The sequence below is a fragment of the Equus quagga genome, chromosome 2, assembly GCF_021613505.1.
Source record: "Equus quagga isolate Etosha38 chromosome 2, UCLA_HA_Equagga_1.0, whole genome shotgun sequence".
Classification (NCBI taxonomy): domain Eukaryota; kingdom Metazoa; phylum Chordata; class Mammalia; order Perissodactyla; family Equidae; genus Equus; species Equus quagga.
This window is the reverse complement of record NC_060268.1, coordinates 110,751,332-110,772,478: the sequence shown is the minus strand read 5'-3', so window position 1 is coordinate 110,772,478 and position 21,147 is coordinate 110,751,332. Positions and strand designations below refer to the sequence as shown.

The 21,147-nt window shown below is 42.1% G+C and overlaps 1 protein-coding gene across 1 annotated transcript in view; it reads right to left on the bottom strand.

The window, feature by feature from the left end:
• Positions 1 to 17,681, bottom strand: part of ACTN2 (actinin alpha 2) — a 66,302-nt gene extending 48,621 nt beyond the window's left edge. Inside the window, exon 1 of the mRNA XM_046653648.1 lies at positions 17,284 to 17,681. Within this exon, the coding sequence (XP_046509604.1) occupies positions 17,284 to 17,409 (126 nt within the window). The 5' untranslated portion in view covers positions 17,410 to 17,681. The remainder of the gene's footprint in view (positions 1 to 17,283) is intronic.
• Positions 17,682 to 21,147: the final 3,466 nt, after the last annotated feature.

Sequence of the window (21,147 nt, the reverse complement as noted above, 5' to 3'; positions counted from 1 at the left end):
AGCAGGGATCTTTGGTTTGTGTTCTAGACAGCGCCTAGGACACACTGGCACTCAGTAACTATTTATTGAATAAGAGCTTATTTCTCAGACTTACTGGGACAGATCAAAGAGGCCAGCAATCAGATTTTTTAAACTGAAAAAATAAAAACGACCAAGGAGCTAAAAATCTGTGAGTGCTCAAGTTCCAGGTTTTAAAAAATTATTATGATGTCAAACTTAACTACAGAATCCTTAAATGTTAAAAAAAGACTCTATAATCTTGCCAAAAAAAAAAAAACCAGACCTTGTAAAAAATAAAAGGCAACCTCAGTGCTGACGGTATCTAAAAATAGAATGGGGCTAATGGAAGAGACTTTAAGTGGGAAGGTTAAAGATGGCTCTCCCAGCTCTTGAAAAGACAGTCCTATCCAGGTCTGGTTTTACTCAGAAATTCTGAAGTGTGAATTTTAGGCTTCAATCGCCAGGCTCATAAGACAGACTTCATTTAGTCCCTGGGCTGTTCAAAATACATAAAGAAAGGTGCCAAAAACTCTGAGGCTGCCTAACAGGAGAAGAAAACACTTTTCAGGGTTTTTTAACAAAGCAAAATCTAGCACAGACTAATTCCAGTTTGAGGAATGACCTCTCTGATCCGTGGAATCTCCTCCACAACTTCGAGAAAGGATGGACCAGATTAAAGTCATGGAATTTGGAAAGGGAAAACGGCTAACAAGGCTACTTTACATTGGGAAAAGTCAGACCTTCGATGGGAAACTTGTGGATTGTCTACAGCACTGCTTCTATGCTATTCTACAACTCCGCAAGCCACAGGTAACTGAGGGCAACGCAAAATAATTCTTGTCTATAGACAAGAAATGCATTCTGTTCAGTCAGAGACAACACTCCTTCCTCCCCCAGCAGACAGTCTGCCTCCATTTGGACATTCACTTCAATATTTCTGATCCACAAATGTGCCTATCCTTCAGATTCTCTTTTGAACTGGTTGTAATACTTCTTCCATCTTCTCATTAATTAGTTAAATAATATCTTTAACATGTTTATATTTCACTTTTCTATTTGTCTGGGAGTCATGATTTCACCTTTATTTAACCATTGTCTTTTGATAACATAGTTTTAGAGTCTTTCTTCTAAACAGAGGTCAACATTCAAATATGCTAAAATAGTCACTATTCCAATCTAAATTTTATTGATTTCAGTGAAGACAAATAGTAATTAATACACAAAAACGATACACAGAACTAACTGAAGTCTATCATTTGCTGATCTTAAATTGCAAATGCTTCCCTTGTCCCGTGAAAGTGACAACTGTCTTAAGTCTCGGCTTACCGCATTCCTTCTCCACGTCAAACTCTCCATTTAAAATCCAATATGTGTCCCCACGTTCCCTCTTATACGGATCACCATAAATAATACTGGATTTGGGTTGAATTATTTAGCACTTTTCTGTTTCGTAAAGATCTTACATTTATCTAGAAGCTAAACTATTTCCATCTGTTAATTTCCTCCCTGCTCAAGAAAATTTCCTACAAACATTTTATTACCACTTACAGGAGTCCTTATTACTCATTCTCCTAATTCTCATTTTTCAGCCGCAATTACTCATCTCCATGTCTCTAGTATCCTCAAGGTAGAGTTAAGACATGGCAAGGACCCCAAACATTTCTCTGAGCCCTTGACTCACGATCTAGTTTTCAATCCAAGCTACCTCTACTTTAACTCCAAAGGGTGTTTTAAAATTTTTGAAATAAAATTTTAATTATAAAAAAAATATTATAGCATTCTCTCTTCTAAAGGCCAGGTAACAAATGATCTTGACGCAACTCCCCATTAAATGGAAAAAGAGTTAAGATTAGAAATGTACAGATTCTTGCCAAACTATTTTAGAGCTGGAAGCATATGGTAAACTAACCAAATCAAATATCTTCCAAATCAAAGTCTAAGTCATTTTTGTTATAAAAGGTCAAAAAAAAGAAAAGGGTGGCAAGTCAAAGACTACATGAAAGCTCTTGGTGGCCTGGTCATCAGAGCTTCAAGATTTCCTGAGGCCAAGAGCCTGACTTAGCCACCGGCTGGGAGTTCTGTGGGGTCACACCTGCCTCCCCCAAGCTGGCACAATCTACGTGAAGAATTCCTTTGAGGACTTTCTGGTAAGCAAGCATTTAAGACTCCCAACAAACAGCCTTACATATGATTGATCCTGAGCTACGCTTCCCAAAATAACTTGTTCCCTTGGAGCCTGGGTAATTATGTGCACGATGTGGCTCTGTGACAGCGTAGACCCAACTGTTGCTCAGTTTTAGGCGACAGCAACATTTATTGTACTTTCATTCTTCTCTTCTTGAGGATGAATTCAAGGTTAAAGAAAGCACACCAATGTTCCCCTCAACCCCTCAGCCCATCCTGGCAACTGGGGAAGCAGCTTGTACTACACAGACAGCAAAATAAACATTCTTTAATTCAAGTTCACCATACTGTTACTATTTTCAGGGACCCAAATAAATGGCTGCCTACACCGAGGGCTGAAAGTGTTCATTTAGAACGAAACAGCTCTCTGTAACACACCATACTCTCTGCATTGGCGTTTTGGATCAGAGCACAATTCTAAGTCAGGAACAGCCGCCCCAGTCAGGTACACCTAGAGATTTCCTCTACATATGGGAAAAGCCCTGGGTAACATCAGAATAAAAACAGGGAAGCCAGGCATTTCCAAAGTTCCTGCCCACTCCACACAGGAGGGAACCAGGCTGAGATTTCCTCCATCAAGATGTTCTTTCCTAGGGCTCAGGCTGAATGGAATGTGTTCATAAAAATATATAAGGAAGTCTTTGTATCCTGAGCCATTTCAGGCAATTATATATAATAGTATAAAACATATATGCTTCTATACTATAGCATAAAGTGATCTAGCAGGCCATAGGGCAAAATGTTAACAAAAGTTTTCTCTAGATTGTGACTTTAAAATTTCTTATCTATATTTTCTACAATGAAAATGTAGGAATTATGCAATTATTTAAAAATGTATCTTAAAAAAGTAACTCAGAAAAGTATATAAAATTTTTTAGCCTAGATTCTTTGCTCTTCCCTGGTTATCTGTAATTACGTTAGCTAGCTTTCCTTCATTCATCATCCACGTTTCTTGCAGAAGAACTACTTAAATTGGATATAATCCAGCAACCCTAGATTTCTGAAATTAATCACTCAATGTAGCGCCACTTCAAGACTTTTTTTTAAGTTTCACATTAAAATCCCTATTTCGACATCACATTTTAAAACCCTAATGGAGAAGGTACACACTGTCCAAATTCTAGGACAGGAGACTAGAAATCCTTTGGAGCCCTTAATATCCAGTTACCCAGATACTAGTTACAGTAATAGCACCCACTGTCACCCACCAGGTATTTCTGACAGGATTTTTCCTGCTTCCCTACCGAGTCCTTAAAGGACCCAACAGTGACTGCCCCACCTGTGTCTCACGCACTCAAGGGAAAAGTTTACTTGGAACATGATTTTATCACACAGTGAAAATACTGATCACCACTCCACTCCCAGATTTGCAAGTGTCTGAACACACACATATTTTTTCTTAGAAAAGACTTAAACTGTCATAAAAACAAACCTAGAGATCTGACCTTGGTAACTGGTTCAGATATTTAAATAATGTTCAATCCTTAGTTTCCAGACATGCAAAACGAGCATCCTTAACGTTGAGCACATGTAAAGTGTGAGCATATGTAATATTTATAAAACCAAATATATAGCATATAAAATACCAAGTGTAATGGTGACATGCATTTCAGAGGAGAACCTGGCCCCCAAGAGGGCTCCAGCAGGGTTGGGGGTCCCCTATCCCTCCAGACACAGGGCTCTCTCCCACAGCAGGCTGCAAGGCTCAGTCTTCTGAAAGATTCATGAATTAAAAGACTCAGAAATCACTAGACTCTGGTATCCAAATTTGTCAAAGTATTAGAAATCTCATTTCACTAATATTTGTATTTTTTAAAGTTCAAAAATAGGCCAGTCCTTTGAGAGAAGGCATTACTAGCCTGTGTAAATTACTTGGGCCTCAATATTATTTTAACCTTCTCTGAGATTGCTGTGTCTATCTCCTTTGAACAGAGTGACCATAGAGTTTGTAGTCTAAACTGGACCACTTCTGAGAGTCAAAGGAGACGTTCTTTCTAATTACTCTGGGACAACAGCCACCACTGGGACTGTCCTGGGCAAACAGGATGTAGGGTCACACTACTTCTGAAATTACTCACCCTCCTTCATCATTTCCTTCAGAAAGAATAGAAGGTTGAGAGACGAACAATACATCATACACTGTAAACTTACACAATGTTATATGTTAATTAGATCTCTACAAAGCTGGGAAAAAAATAAAATAATCTTTGTAAGGAATGAAATGGTGCATGCATGCAGCCCCCCATCATTTCCAGGCCTACCCTGAAAACTCACATATCTAAAAGAGCAAGGGCCTGATGAGTGTCTAAATAAAATTCCCGGAAGCAGTCTTGGCAAGACCGCCCCTAAAAATAACCTTTCCCCAAGAACCCTTTAAATGTCTGCCCTGTTCCTTCCTCCGGCTGTACTCTGGGGGTGGCAGAGGAAATAAAGATGCAGAAGTATCGAATTCAGCATCCTCAGACATTGTTCCCACCTCCTCTCTCAAATTCAAGCTCACCACTCAAAGCAGTAAAAGCAACGGTCACAGGAGCTAAGAGAGGACTAGACCAACAAACCTGGAAGAGGTTATAGGGTCAGTTTATCAGATCAGTTCACAGCAGCAGGAGAGAAATACTCCTTCCACAGAGCATATATCCCATCAATACTGACTTCACACGTGGGCACAAATAGTAATGATCCAAATTTACATGATGCTAAGAGGCTTCGCCTCTGCACAAAAATTGTGCTTTCTTAGCACAATTCCATCCTCCCCTCCTATCGGGCCTGACATTCACCCCTAGGGTCCTTCCCAGAATTAGACAACATGGTTACTGTCTTAGAAAGGTCACCTTTAAAATACTGATGATCTATGGAAAGGCAGGTCTTGGGAATCCTTAGTTTTCAGGAATAGACAATTACAGTGTTAAGAACCTAAGAAATCATTAGGAGAATCTGGGGGCGAGGGGAGGTATATAAGCAGAGCAGGGAGGAGGCCTCGATGGCCAGAAGGGGTAGCAGAAAGCACGCACCGGGTCTTGGGCGAGGAGAGAGGAGTTCCAAAACCGGGAAGGCAACAATTGGCCCACTTTGAAGTTTTGCTTCAGGCTAATTTCTTTCAAAATATTGTTTAACAAATAAAGCATTTGTTGAACATAAAAATTTTTTTATCCTTTTAGAATAGGACATCCCTGGTAATCATTTCACAATGTATACAGTATATCAACACATGTTGTACACTTTAAATATACACAATTTTTTATTTGTCAATTATACCTCAATAAAGCTGGGGGGAAAAAAAAGAACTGACCTTCCCTAGTCATGAAACTTGGGTTTTCCTCGGCCAGTTGGGTTCAGAGGGATTCACTATATTCTCTATTCTCTCTGCTTTCATGTATGTTTGAAATTCTGCATAATAAGCAGTTAAATAAGTAAAAGAAAAGCAGGACTTTTTGAATGTAAAGTAAAGGGAGCCCTTGGCACTGCCATTTCACAACATCTTAGGATAAATCTCCCTGGAGCCCGGATCTTGAAGAGCACTCCTGTTCATTAAGACATCCTCATGCCTGCAGAAGGAGAACTCTAATCTACACTCAGTCTCGTTGTCTAGCCACAAGAGAGAGTTGACTCAAATACTTAGGCATCCTGAATTCTAGCTTCTTTTGGATTTGAGTCAGACAAACCAGCAGTTAATTCCAAAGATGTGCCCTTCATGGCATGTCCCATAAAACTCCATTTGAGAAGTCTGGCTGGCTTTTCCTGTGGTCCCTTCCTCCTGCTTTGCGCATTTCTGTTGGACAAACCAACAGCTAGAGCCTGACATGGAGATAATCTTCAAATGACAATATTCACCATGCCTCAAAATTTAGTTTTCTCATTCTCATCAGAAGTTTCCAGTTGTACCCATTTAGAAGTTAAAAATTCACAGACACACACACCCTTCCACAATGGCAGTAGGTTATCGATAAGTGAGAAATTAGGAATACTGAATCCAGGCTTCTCCTCTGGCTTCTTGGTTACAAGTAAGAGCAGAAAGCAACAAAAACAGGAGTTTAGTAGTTAAAAACACAGCCTGTAGACTTAAGCAGCCTCTCTCCAAAACTCAACTCTGCTGCTCGTAGAACTATACAATAAAATAACTAGAATCTCCACATTTATAAAATTTCAATTGTGAGCCAGAACGGAATCTTCATAATTTAGATAAAATTCTATGTGCATTTTCAGCTACCACTTCCTCAGCCTTGGACAAGTTACTTAACTTCCCTAGCTGAAAAATGAGGATAACAATACTCATCTCTCAAGATTCTTGTGAAGATCGAATAAAATAATATCTATAGTTAAAATAGTGCCTGGCAATTCTCAATAAATAGCTGCCCTGCCCTATAGTGAATAGTTTGGGATACATGGAACAAAACATCACATCCCTTCCCCCTCTTTTTCTTAATCCACTGGGAAAAATCCACATATCATAATATCACTTTTACTGTCTTGTTGGAATTCTTTTAGTTTTGGTGCTACACTGAAAAAAAAATTAAAACATTCTTACATCCAAAAATTTAACATAAAAGATCAAAGTATGCAATAAAATATTGCATTTTACTATCTATTTCATAAAATTGCAATAATAGAATAGAAATATACAGTTTGTAAAATGAAAACATATGGTTTGCATTTTTCCAGCTAACATCTCTCTCCCCAACCTGAGCCTTGCCCCTGCCTGCCCTCAAAAATATGTATGTTTCAAAATAGAAAAATACTAACCTCTATGGGTAATCTCTAAGTTGATTATAATTTTGTATATGTCTTTTACCATTTTCATGGCTGATGCTAATATCCAAAATATCGATAATATTTTTTAAAAACCTTAAAACAAACCACCTAAATGAGGACAATAATTGACTTCATTTCCTTAATTTTATAAATGACAAAACAGGAGAAGGAAATCTATCTCGGGGTTAAATTCTACATTTACTATGTAAAGATGAAACAAATTCTACTTTTATCAGTAATCCTTACAAATTTTCAATAAAGACTTCCTCAATAAAGCCTATCATTGGCCACTCCAACTGCAGAAGGATTTTATGTCACAGACTTGAGCACAACATCACAAATAATTTCTTACAGCTTTTCACTTCCTTTGAAGCATAACTCATCTCATGAGCTAAAAGATACCCCATTCCACAGTGCCAAATCCCTGGGTTTCTGTTCCAGCAACTAAACCAATTCAAATGCCAGCTTCAGACGGACTGGAGAAGTTCCAATGGAATACCAAGGTGAGATTTCTCCAGGAAGAAAATCAAAGACATCTCAACAGTTCAAGCGGTCCCAAGTTGTCTACTGCACGCATGTTTTCAACCAGAGAAGCAAGGCTTCCACATTCAGGTAACGTCACTGCGTTCTCTAGGGGTCCTCCATTCTTTGCTCACCTCAGCGCCTTTCAGGTAGATATTCTTCCATTTTCCCCTCCCCAAAGTTTCAACCATCGCCTATAAGCAGATAACTCCTATACCTAAATCTCCGGCCTTGACCTTTCTCCTTGATATTTCCATTGGACACTAAGCTCTCAATCCAAATCTCACATTTTTTTATTGGTTATTTTGTTTTTGTTTTTTTTTTTCATTTATTTATTTTCGGATGTACATCACAATATATTTCGAATTCTGTGTAGATTACATCATTTTCACCACCCGAAAACTAATTATAGACCATCCCCTCACACGTGAGCTCAATCACCTCTTTTGCCCTCCCTCCTCCCCCCTTCCACTATGGTAACCACCTATCCAACCTCCAACGCTATGTGTCTGTTTGTCGTTGTTTTTATCTTCTACTTATGAGTGAGATCATATGGTATTTGACTTTCTCCCTCTGACTTACTTCACTCAGCATAATACCCTCAAGGTCCATTCATGTTGTCACAAATGGCCGGACTGCATCATTTCTTACGGCTGAGTAGTAGTCCATCATGTATAAATACCACATCTTCTTTATCCATTCATCCCTTGATGGGCACCTAGGTTGGTTCCAAGTCTTGGCTATTGTGTATAATGCTGCAGTGAACATAGGGGTGCAGGTATCTTTATGCCTTTGTGTTTTCAAGTTCTTTGGATAAATACCCAGCAGTGGGATAGCTGGATCATACGGTAGAACTATCCTTAATTTTCTGAGGATATTCCATACTGTTTTCCATAGTGGTTGCACCAGTTTGCACTCCAAGCCTCACATTTTTAACTTCTCCAAAACCCAACAACCCCCTTACTTTCCCAAATGAATACCAAAGGCTTTAGCAATAAGGCTAGAAATGATTAGAATTCAGTTTTATGGCTCGGCTGTTGTGTAGTATTGGTCAAGGACCTCAGATATAGTGGGACAATACTGTTACCATGGTTTTATTGGAGTGAACCATAAGAAATTGAAATTTTTGGAGGACAAAATGATCAGTATTGAGAATTTCATATGGTTCAACCTAATACATGTAAAATATCTCAAAACGTTAATAAAGAGCAATGTGATTACCTACCTTCTAAGTAATTATTATTTTCACGTCTTGTTTGACTATAACGAAGTAACTTAAAGACTCCCTATGACTTTAGAAGATAGGATTTCTTGATTTGCCAATCTCAATTATAACTGTCTGTGTAAAACTCAATCACAGCTTCTTATTAAATATTGTTCTCAGTCCCCCTAAACAATCTCATATTCACCTACTTGTCCATTTGGTCCTCACAATCACTAAAAAATGAGAGTTTTCCCAAGATAGCATGTCTTTTAATGAAAAGGTTGTAATAGACACTAACAACTATAGTAATTTCTACGGACTACGACAGACACATTTATCCCCTGGGCAAAAGCAAACAAACAAAACAAGACAACTCAAAGTCATGCTAACTTCTTAGTCTTGGACTTGGCATGTATCAGTACTGCTCAGGCACAAACTTTTCCAGGACCACACACACTCTTCAGAATCACCTGCATCTATTCTCTGTTTTCCAATTCCACTATGAATGAAGCATAGCATGTTTTCCAAAGAAATTTATTTTATCATGTCTTATACACAAAAACACAAATTTAAATTTATACTTATTTGAATCATAAATGAATTTGGAATTTTATCAAGTGGATTGTCAATCTGGAAAAAACAGTCATTTTGAATCAAATTTAAGTTACCAGAGCTTTGTTCATTAATATGGTGACACATTTTATTACAATTTAAATAAATCTGCATGTATGATTTTTTTTACTTTTATTTTTTATCACAGTAACATTGGATTATAACATTATACAGCATGTAGGACTTTTTAATACCAAATTATTTTTTAAAAGATTAAGCAGCTTATCTTTGAAGGCTCAGTCTTAGAATTAAACCAGAGAACTCCATCATTTTGGGGACTTCAGAAAACGCTTTAAGAAAATATTTTTTAAAAGCATTAAACAATAAGCATGAGTTGGAGTTAACATATTGATAGCTCAAGCAGCTATAAAGATTCCAAAAAAATTTTAATTATACTAACTTCTTTTCAAAAATATGACTCATAATTCCTTCATTCCACAAATCTGAGCACAGACTCTGAGCAGGCCCACTGCAGGCACCGGAGAGGAGCATCCGCTCACAGACCTCAGAGGGGAGACCCAGACAGCACCAGGTGACCCACATGCTAGAGGGCAGGCCGCCCAGCAGTGGGGCCTGAAGGAGGAGGAACTCATAAGAGGGGCAGAGGAGGTAGGGGCTGAGTATAAGGCAAAGGGGAGTCAAACACGGGGAGGGCCACTCTGCACGGTTGGCTCTTAAAGAACCTGGGGGCACGTGGAATAGTGGACAGAGGCTAGCTCAGGCCTGGCCTCACAACCCACTGCAAGAGGTCTGAACTCTCTCCTGAAGGCAGTAAAAGAACCACAGAGAGGCTTTAAGCAGGGACTATCAGGAGCAGGTTTGTGTTAGAAAGATCATTCCTGTCGGCATCACGGTGAAAAGCCTGAAGACAAGCATGATCTGCGGGAGAGTGACAAAGCAGGAGGCCACCACCCCCATCCAGGCAAGAAACACAGAGAGTCGGAAGGCCTTAAGGCACATCACAGGAGGAAGGGGCAGAGTCCAGACGGCTTCAGGAGGTGGGCTCCACAGGAATTGGAAAAAGGGGGGCATCAAGGATAACATCTAGGCTCCTGGCTTGGGCACCGGGAGGGAGATGTTTCCACTCACCATGACAGGGAACCACATACGAGGGGCACTTTGGAAATACTCTCGACTTTCTTTCACCAGCCTGGTTGAATGGGGTGTCCCTCCTCTGTGCTTCTGACGGGCCTGTTCTGTCTCCTAAGTAGGCTGTAAGCTCCTGACGGCCAAGGGTGCTGTCAACTCAATTCACTATCCGTGGCCCTGAGCAGGACCATAATAAATGTCTGCCAAATGAACGCAAGAATGAAGAGTGATGCTGTGCTCCATTTATATTTTGTTCTTCAATAAGGTTGCAGGTAAAAACGTCTTCTGGTTTCCGATCTAGAGAATTGTGGGGAGGGGTGTTGTGTGTGCGTGCAGGTAGGTGTGTGTGCCTGTGCTCAGACAGATACATGCTTGTGTAAAAAATGTTCCTCAGACTTCCTTAGAAAGACCAATTTCTTGCAATCAAGATTTTGCTTCCTCTGAAATTTGTCTAGCACGGTAGTTAGCAAGCTTCTCCCCTAACCTTTGCTTTCTGTTCTTTCTGGAAGAATTAGTACTGTTCCCAGGGAAACAGTGGTACAATTCCGACTGTCCTCCAACGTATTCCCTATCAACTCCTCTGCTCGTCGCGGCAGCCCCCCACCCACTCCGGAGCTGCGCCTTGTCTGTAGGTGTCTCCCAGCTGCAGCCACTCACGGCAGCACTTTCTGACAGGGTTCTGAAGCTGCGTTAATTAAGTTTCCCAGCTAAGAGTTATATTCCTCCTCCCACTCTCAGAAAATCTTGTTTTGGGTTCAAGTTTCTTCCTTGGTGAATTTGGCTGAAGGGGTAGGGCAGATCCCAGGACACATCACCGTGCCTCACGGAGGATGCACAGACGAAGAGCGGTCTTTCTGCCTTCCACACAGGCCCCTGTGATTCTCCACAGCAAACCAAGCGCATGTTGAGGACAACAGGCCCTCGGGGGGCTGGTGTTTCTTAGGGCTCATACTAGATTCTGCCTTTACACACCTGCCCATCAACAACTTTCTCTGCCCATCAAAGCCCACCTGACACTCCAGCCCTCCCTTCCAGTACCGGCCACAGGGACACAGGACTCGCCCCTCAGCACTGCGGCCCACTCCCTTGCACTGACACACCCCGTAAATACTTAGCTTTCCATCCAGACGCAATCTCCTAGGGGATAAACAGACTCTCCTCATTAGTTTGTTGGTTACTTGTCAACACCACTGTCTTGAGTTTTAAGTCCAGGAGCTCTCATGGTGAGGTCATGTCTGCTTAATTGGATTTATACAACAGCCCGCGTGGAACAACATGGGGTTATTTAATCCTTTTTATAATCCCTCCTGATCACTCTCAAATTGATGCCTTCCTCACCACTGCTTCTATTAGCCCCCTCATTCTAATCCTCACCACCTTATCCTTAGGATCCCTTAACGGGCGTTTGCCTGGGGGCCCCACCTCAGGCCCTTATGCAGTCTGACTTATTCTGCAAACAATATCCTACTTTAAGCTCAGCTCTTCCTAGCTCAGAACCCTCCAGAGCGCTGTGCTGCCTGGAGAATAGAGTCCACACTCACCCTGGCATGCCAGGTCCTCTACAACCTGGGCCCCGTTTACCTACCCAATTTTCTCTCAATTTGAATGCAGATTCAAATTTATGAATCTGCATCTTTAGCTTCAGTTAAGCCCATCTCCTCTTCACACTTCCTCAAACTCATCATGAGGATTCAAACACATCAAAGAATACAGAGCTGGGGGTCAGGACACCGAATCCTGGTGTGGCCACCTTGGTTACTTTCTCCTTCCACAGTCCCCTCTCTGAGCTTGTCCCTCCATCTCTTTATCAGACCGTGGGTGAGGGGGTCCCGTGAAATAACGGATGTGAGGGTGCTTTCCCAGTGCTAAAGGGTCATGTACACACTTATTATAACATCACACTTATCAATCCCTCTCCCCGCACCCCGGCAAAAAAAGACCCCCATCACTCTATTTCTCTAGGCAGGAATGCTCTCTTTCTCTTCTCCACTCAGCTAACATTTAGTAAGTACACAAATTAAGGCCAACCCCACATTCTACTCCCTTATAAAGTTGTTTCTTCATTATTCTCACCCATGGTGATTTTCCTTATTTGACCTATAATTTTTGCTCTTTATACAACAAGCATCTGCAACCTAATATAAAACAATTTCCTAGGGGCTAGCCCCATGGCCAAGTGGTTAAGTTCGCGCACTCCGCTTTGGTGACCCGGGGTTTCACTGGTTCGGATCCCGGGCGCGGACATGGCACTGCTCATCAGGCCATGCTGAGGTGGCGTCCCACATGCCACAACTAGAAGGACCCACAACTAAAAATATACAACTATGTACCGGGGGACTTTGGGAAGATGGAAAAAAAAAAGAAAAAAGATCAGCAACAGACGTTACCTCAGGTGCCAATCTTAAAAAAAAAAATTGCCTAGGTTCTAAGTGTTCAAGCATGTAAATCCTGTCTTTAAAAATACATGAGGTGGGGGGATGGGAAGTTATTGTTTAACTAGAATAGAGTTTCATTTTGGGATGATGAAAAGGTTCGGCAGACGGATGTGAAGGTATTAATGTCACTGAACTGTATCCCTAAAAATGGTTAAAATGATCAATTTTATGTTACATTTATTTTACCATAATTTTAAAAAGTACATCAAAGACTCTAAGGAAGAAATCTTGTACTTCACCATCTGTCACTCATGCTCATTACTATTACATCACCTCATAAAATTAAGAAACATCTGCTGCACAAGGATAAGAGTCATAACATCTGAACATTTACAGATCACTTGACACATACAAAGCCACTTCAACATCAACTAGTCAAACCATTTGATCCTGAAAGCCCCTGTGAGGTAAGAAAGACAGGTATCAGTTATCTTTATTTTCTAGATGAAGAAATGGAAACTGGAGAGGTTTAGTGACTTGATTATGGTGCAACAGAGAGTACCAGGCAGAGTGGAGATTTATGTGCGTCTCATGAATCTGAGAAATTTCACAAGCTTTTATTTGTTGTTTGTTTTTTGTTAATTGTTCACTTTATTGGAACAATTAGTGCCTATTCACCCCAGAAAAATGCATGCACGAGCCTATTCCTCTGGGCAGGGGAGAAGAGCATTCACGTGGCGCCCTTAATCAGCAGCTGCTCTCCACCAACACTGAAAGGGGCCACGCTCAGCTTCCCTGGCTCTCTACACAATCCAGACCCTGTGGGCAGCTGCTCCTGCACACGTGTCCTTCAATGCTGCCGACCCGACATGGCAACATTTTAGCCTGGAGGACAGGAGGTGCTCTGAGGTGAATGGTGAATTGGTCCATCTAAATTGTGACTATTCAGAAGACCTTGAATTTCTTTAGGAATGACTGAAACCAATCAGAACTCTGAACGTGGAACAAATAAATGACTCTCTCAGGCTCTCGACAACTGGCAGAAAAGTTTATGGATCATCCAGCCATATACAGATTAAAGATGCAAGGACCCTTGATGCATCGAAACACTCAGCCATCTCCTTAAAAGGTCTGTTGGAGCCTGGCAGAGTGGTGAGGACAGCGCCCTGTGCTGCGGAGATAGCACACATACTCAGCATTGCTCTTCTGACAAGTCACCTCCTGATTAGGCTTCAGCTGAATTAAAGGCTGAATGTGTTCCTTGGTTCCAGGAGAAGCTTGCTTTTAAACACCAAAACTCTAGAAGTTCCAAAAGTCCACTGAAGAGAGCCTAATTTATGCAATATGTATATCACATAATTATAACATAATATAATATAAATATAAATATAATAATTCCTAATATAAATATTCCTATTCTGGTTTACTAAACATCCTTGAAAGAGAAGGGGAGCACTTTGAAATGCCTGCATGTCCTCATGCAAAATTCAACATCTTCTCAATTGCCTCCTTGGGAAAAAGCACCTCACTTCCTTACAAAACTGACAACAAAACTACAAGATGTTCCAAAAATTCCACTTCTGTGTATATAACAAAAAAAACTGAAAGCAGGGTCATGAAGAGATATCTGTACACCCATGTTATAGCAGCACTACTCAAAATAACCAAAGGGAGAAGCAATCCAAGGGGCCATTGATGGATGAACGGATAAACAAAATGTGGTATACATATGTGGTGGAATATTATACGGCCTTAAAAAGGAAGGAAATTCTTCTATAACATGGATGAACCTTGAATACATTATGCTAAGTGAAGTAAGGCAGACAGCAAAAGGAGAAATATTGGATTACTCCGCTTATATGAGGTACTTAGAGTCGTCAAATTTGTAGACACAGAAAGTAGAATGGTGGTTGACAGGCACTAGGGAGAGGGAAGAACAGAAAGCTATTTTTTAATGGGTTTATAGAGTTTAGTTTTGCAAGATGGAAAGAGTTCTAGAGATTGGTTGCACAACATTGTGAATGTATTTAACACTACCCAACTGTACACTTAAAAATGGTTAAGATGGTAATTTTTATATGTATTTTACCACAATTAAAAAAGAAATCTACCAAAAAAAAAAAAAGCACCACACTTTCATGAAGTCCTTCTGTAGCAAGGAATTCCACACCAGAGAGCAAGGATTACCAAAGCCCATGAGACTCTGAACTGTGGATATAATTAGGCACCACATCCATTATAACGCTTCAGACGTCATCATGTGTTACCAGCATCTGTTGACAGATCTCATACCCAGCATATCACTGAAATGGCAAGTGTGGAGAAGGCAGCCCACAATAGAAACAATGGCATTTTATCCTTGACCTGTTCCAACAGTGTGTCTCACAGGACATAAATAGAGGCCACTGCTCTGGCTGCACTGAGCTCACAGTTCAATATTATTTTACTGACTTGAGTAAGTTCTATACCAAAGTAGAAACAGAGTATCTTCTGAACCTGCTCAGGTCTATGCCCCAAAGTAGTGTTTTGTTTTTCCCCAGTGTCTGCAACACTCAACATATCTAAGAAAAAAAATGAATCCTCACTTTAAACTTTTAGCATTATTTTGTACTAGGACCAGGAAGTATGTCTGTTTTTAATAATATACTTCAAGTGCTATACGGTTATTATAATACATTCACACGGGAATCCCAAACTTAAAAAAATTACAAGAATGCAATTATATAAACAATTACATAAACAAATATTGTAAATACCTTAGAAAAATTAAATATGACAGAAGGTATATCAATGTGGTCTTTGGCAATTGACAACTCTATCCTGCTATTGCACTGTACTTTAAAAAAAATCAAAAGAAACCACTGTGATTAGACTATTACTTTAAAAAATGATGGGCAGACTACCTGTCCAATTCCTTATCTTACTGTTCCTTATAAGAAAAAAAGGCAAACTCTGAAGCAAAGACTTAGGAGTTTGGGGTTTCTTTTTAATCCATGAAAAATGTAGTAATCAAAATTGTGGGGAAATTTTAAAAAGAAACACTCACTGCTAAAACTTAAAGTCATTTTTTAACTTCTTGCTGATGGATAATGCATCAATGAGTCCAGATGACACATTCATAACCTTCAGACCATGTGTTTCCCTCACAAGTCATTTTAAAATTTGTAGGTTTGAAATCTTATTTTCCTTTATAGACGAGACTTCTATTTATCGTTCACATTCTGTTGTTCCCAAGAAGGGAAAGATGGTGGAAGTCTTAGGGAACTAAGGTGGAGAACGAAATGCAGCTAAATTAGTGCTTTCAAATAATAATAGTAAGTGGTATTTTAAGAGAGAAGGCAGATAAAAGAGAAATCTTGATATAAAAATACCATGGTAATTTTATAAATAACAAAAATAAATGGTTATTTGACAATTATCCAAATATGGGACCTCTCTCCTCCAGCTAACACATTTGTGTTGGGAAAGAAGTATGGGATATATGTTTTCCACAGTCACACACTTATTCACCATGTACTGTCCCATAATCACCCACAGTGCAGCTACACAGAGCTCTCCCCATGCACACATATGGTCAACAGAGGTTGTCCACTTAGAAGCACACCCTTAGAAGGGAAATCCACTTTGCTCCGCTCCCAGAAAAACAGGGGAAAAAGCAGAGGGCACTTTGCTTTTGCCATGACCTGTCATCATAAGGTTGGGTTAGCAGGTCTGTGCGGGCATGCCTGACCCAGCCAGGCTCTGTGCCCAGCCAAACAGGAGACAGGATTTAGCCTCCTGGTAAGTATCCCCTACTTGCTCTAGCCAAGGGGATCAAGAAGAAACCTTCCAATAGTGGAATGTTCCACTGGGCCCCAGAGAGCACCAACCAAGATGGGCAGGGAGCTTTTAGAGCTGGCTGACTCCCTCGTCCCTTTGTGCTTACCTCAATGAACCATAAATAGAGGGTGAAATAATTATTACTTTATCGGTGAATGTCTAGTTTCACACAGCATCCCTCTCTAAGGAGCCCAACACATTTAATAAATGATTTTCAATTACTCTTTGGGGCAGCCCTGTGAAAAGCGGAAGGAAGCTGATGTTCATTTGACCTCTTTTATCTGGGGAGAGATGCGCTAAGGGGAAAGGACACATCGGGGCCAGGAGACACAACTCTGCGGCCAAGGTCACAGACTCAAGGGGTCCGGAGCGGACACGAGACTCTTTCAAATTCGGATCTAATGCAGGTTAAAACAGAAACACACTCACACAGCGCTGTTCTTCCATTAACATTTTTTGTTTTGTGACTCTTGTCACCCACACGCGCACACAGGCACACGCGCGCGCGCACACACACGACGCCCAGTTTCCTGCCTGTCCCTGGACGTGTTCTTCTTTCTAACGGGGCACCCAGGCTACGATGACATGGGACAACACGACACCTCCATCCAGCCCCTCTCGCTAGTCCACACGGTCGGTGGGCGACGCCCACGGGCCGGAGCCCCGGGGGGAATGGGACACAGACACGCGGGCCAACCCGCGGCTGGCGGGCACGGGGCCCTGGCTGACCTTCCTCTGCTGCTTCTCCCAGGCCGGGTCCAGGAGCAGGTCGCGGTCCCACTCCTCCTCCTGGATCATGTACTCGTCATCTTCGTAGACGTAGTTGTACTGCACGCCGGGCTCTATCTGGTTCATGGCGCTCAGGTAGCCGGGGCTGCGGCGGGCACGCGGGGCGCGGACGGACGCACGGACGGACGGGCGGACGGAGGCGGCGGGGCGCGCGGGGCTCAGCAGAGGCGCGGGCGGCGGCGGGCGCGGGTGACCTTCGCGCGGCTCCTCTCGGGGCGGCGCACCTAGACGCTGGGTCGCGGGCGAAGCACCAGCTCCGGCTGCGAGCAGCCGCCGCGCCGCTTAATACCCGCGCCGCCCGTCACGTGGCCGCCGGCCGCGCCCCCGCCCCACTCCGCCCGCGCCGCCCCCGCAGCTCCGAGCACGTGCCGGCGGGCGGGCAGGGGCGCCGGCAGCTCCCGGGGCCCGGCTCCTACCCCTACCGCCGCTGGAAACCTCCCTGGTGCAGTGCGTTGAGGCTGCCGGCGGCAGCCCACGCCTCCCATCCTCCCTCCTGCCTTCTGGCTCCTGGTGCGTCTTGACTTGCGGGAGCCTGGATCGGTTCCCAGGGTGGGTGGATGTACGCGGGCCAGGGGAGGGACACCCACGACCTGGGTCCCCAACCACCCCCAAAGCATCCAAGTTTTCCATATATTATTTGTATATTCACATTTTCCGTATATTTCCACATATTCATTAGCTATCTCTCTCACCCCCCCCCCCCCCCCCGAAAAAAAGTAAAGTTCAAAAGCTGCAGAATCCCCTCTTTTTGTTCCTCTCCTTCCGGCCCTCACCTGGGGAAATCAAGACAAGGGACTTGGACCAACCATATTAAAATGTCAGGAACCAAACCAAAAGCAGGAAGTGTCAGCTCTCACCTGCCAGTCATAAATTTAAAAGAACTGACAATGGAGGATGGAATACATTTCCCTCTCCCCCTGATGTGTTGCACCTAAGCCTTTTCATCCCAGTGGCGCTGGCTAGCTGTTCCCTATCGGTTGAGCCCCAGAAGGAACCAAGACGAGGACCCCTGGGACCAGTAGGTTGAAATATTTTCATCACATATTTATTAAGCACCTACTGTCATCTAGACACTCCGTTAAGCACTGGGGATACAGAGGCTAGCTGTTAGGGCCCTGGCCTCCTGAAGCTTATGTCAAATTGAATAAAAGTTGCCCACAGATGCTACACGACTGTTTGTGGTTCACAGCTACTAATTTGTTCACATGTCTCAAGCTGAAAGCACGCCTGGATTTATCACTGTTCCTTAGAAGTGTTTACATCACTTAGTTTTATTGTTTGGAGCTTTCTGCAAAAAGACTTTGACAAATTAGCAAATGCATTGCATTAACATTTTAAAAAACATATTCACTAGAATATGAACCCCATGAGGGCAGTGATTTTTGCCTTATTCATAGCCATAATTCCCAGCAACTAGAGGAGTGCCTACTCATAGTAGGTACTCAAATATTTGTTGCAGAAATAAGTATCCTTGGAAACAGTGACTGAGCTAATTTGTTTGGATTAAAAGCTTATATTTTAGTGGGTTTTTTTTTAGATTTTTTTTTTTATTTTTTCCTTTTTCTCCCCAAAGCCCCCCGGTACATAGTTGCGCATTCTTCGTTGTGGGTTCCTCTAGTTGTGGCATGTGGGACGCTGCCTCAGCGTGGTCTGACGAGCAGTGCCATGTCCGCGCCCAGGATTCGAACCGACGAAACACTGGGCCGCCTGCAGCAGAGCACGCGAACTTAACCACTCGGCCACGGGGCCAGCCCCAAAAGCTTATATTTTAGATTAAAATCATACTCTCTGAACAAGTCTATCAGTAAATTTTAACTATTAGAGACTGGATCAACAATTATAAAAACCATTAATCTTAGTCTTCAAAAATTAATGGTGGGGACTTCAGGTTCCAAAGGAGATGGATCAAAAGGCACCAGATTTACCATCCTGCCTGAAACAGCTAAAATCTGGGGGAAAAAAATATATGAAACAAAGATTTTCAAGATATTGTTCATCTGGCAAAGAAGGATGACGACCCCTGAGAGGCAGGAAATAAACAACATGAGCACTAGGATTGTCCCAGCTTGGAAAGTTTCCAAGATGCAATACAATAAAGGGGAACCCAGGCGTAGCTCACTGGTCAACTCCCTAAACTGGGAGTTCAGAGAGACCAAGGTGGCTAGAGTCTGCAAGGTCAATTACAGAAAAGAGCTACAAAGAGAGAAGCCTAGAGATTTGCAGAGGGTCCCCCTCCGGTCTGATCAGTGAATGCATGGGAGAAAAATAACTGAGGCCAAGGAAAGAAACACTCAAAAGGATTAGGAAGAAAGATGTTTGGAATTCATAAAGGGCAGGGAATAGTTCCTGCTTCCATTAGCCAGAGTGGAAAACCTCCTAATTCACAGAGCATCAGATAGAGCATTGAGAAGGGAGCAGAAATTAGCCCTAAGCTAAATGACGTACTGGTCCTGTCTGAAGAAGCTCACAAGTGAGACCTGAAAGGATAGACCTGTTTCCAAATCACTTAACCATGTCCCAGAACAGAGCTCAAAAATATCTATAGGTGGGGCTGGACCCGTGACCAAGTGGTTGAGTTCGCGCACTCCGCTGCAGGTGGCCCAGTGTTTTGTTGGTTCGAATCCTGGGCGCACACACGGCACTGCTCATCAGGCCACGCTGAGGCGGCGTCCCACATGCCGCAGCTAGAAGGACCCACAACGAAGAATATACAACTATGTACCGGGGGCCTTTGGGGAGAAAAAGGAAAAAATAAAATCTTTAAAAAATATATATATCTATAGGCATAAAAACATTCAACACCTAGATGGGAAAGTTGTCAATTTCTGGCACCTATCAGATATTACCGGGTGTGCAAAGAAGGAGGAAAGTTATGATCCATAATGAGAATAATCAATCAAAACTGATCCAAAATTGACACATGATAGTTAGTAGAAAACATTAAAAGTAATTATTATTGCATTTTGTATATTCAAGAAGCTAGAGGAAAGATTGAACATGCTAAGTAAAGGCATGAAAGATATATTTTTTAAGAAGACACAAATTGATTCTCTAGTGAGGAAAAGTACAATGTGTGAGATTTAAAAATGCACTGAATGGGTTCAACTACAGAGTAGACACTGCGTAAAAGCGGGTGAGTCAACTTGAAGACATAGCAATAGAAATAATCCAATATAAAACACAGAGACAAAAGAGACTTTAGAAAAAATAAGCAGAGGATCAGCGAACTGTGGGAAAACTGCAAGCAGCCCAATATTTGTGTAATTGGAGTCTCTAAAGTGGGAGGACAGGAAAAAATACTTGAAGAAATAATGGCTAATGTCAAGAAATTAGTAAGGAGAATTCCGCTTCTGGCCAAGATGGAGTGATGGGCACTAAAATCACCCTCCCTCCTGAAACAGCTGAAAAAACAAAAGACAAAACATGAAACAATGGCTTTCAAGACACTGGCCATCAGGCAATGAAGGACAGGAATCCTGAGAGATAGGAAACAAATGAGGAGCATCCAATGATTGCCTCAGTTTACAGACTTAGAGAACTTGTATGCCAGAGCATTGACGTAGAGTCCAGAGGATTCCCTGAGTTGAGGAGAAGAAGCTTAGCGTCCAGGGAGTAGAAGGCAGCTAATAGTCACAGGACAGAGTGTCAGAAAGGAGAGGGCCACACACAGAGAGAGCTTTTGGAGATCTTCAGAGTTTCCCACCCGAGTATTCAGCAGAGTAACGATCAAAGCATGCTTGTGAGGAAACTACTCAAGTCCAAGAAAAGAATCATCTGAAAGGATTAGGGGGAACAGTGCCCAGC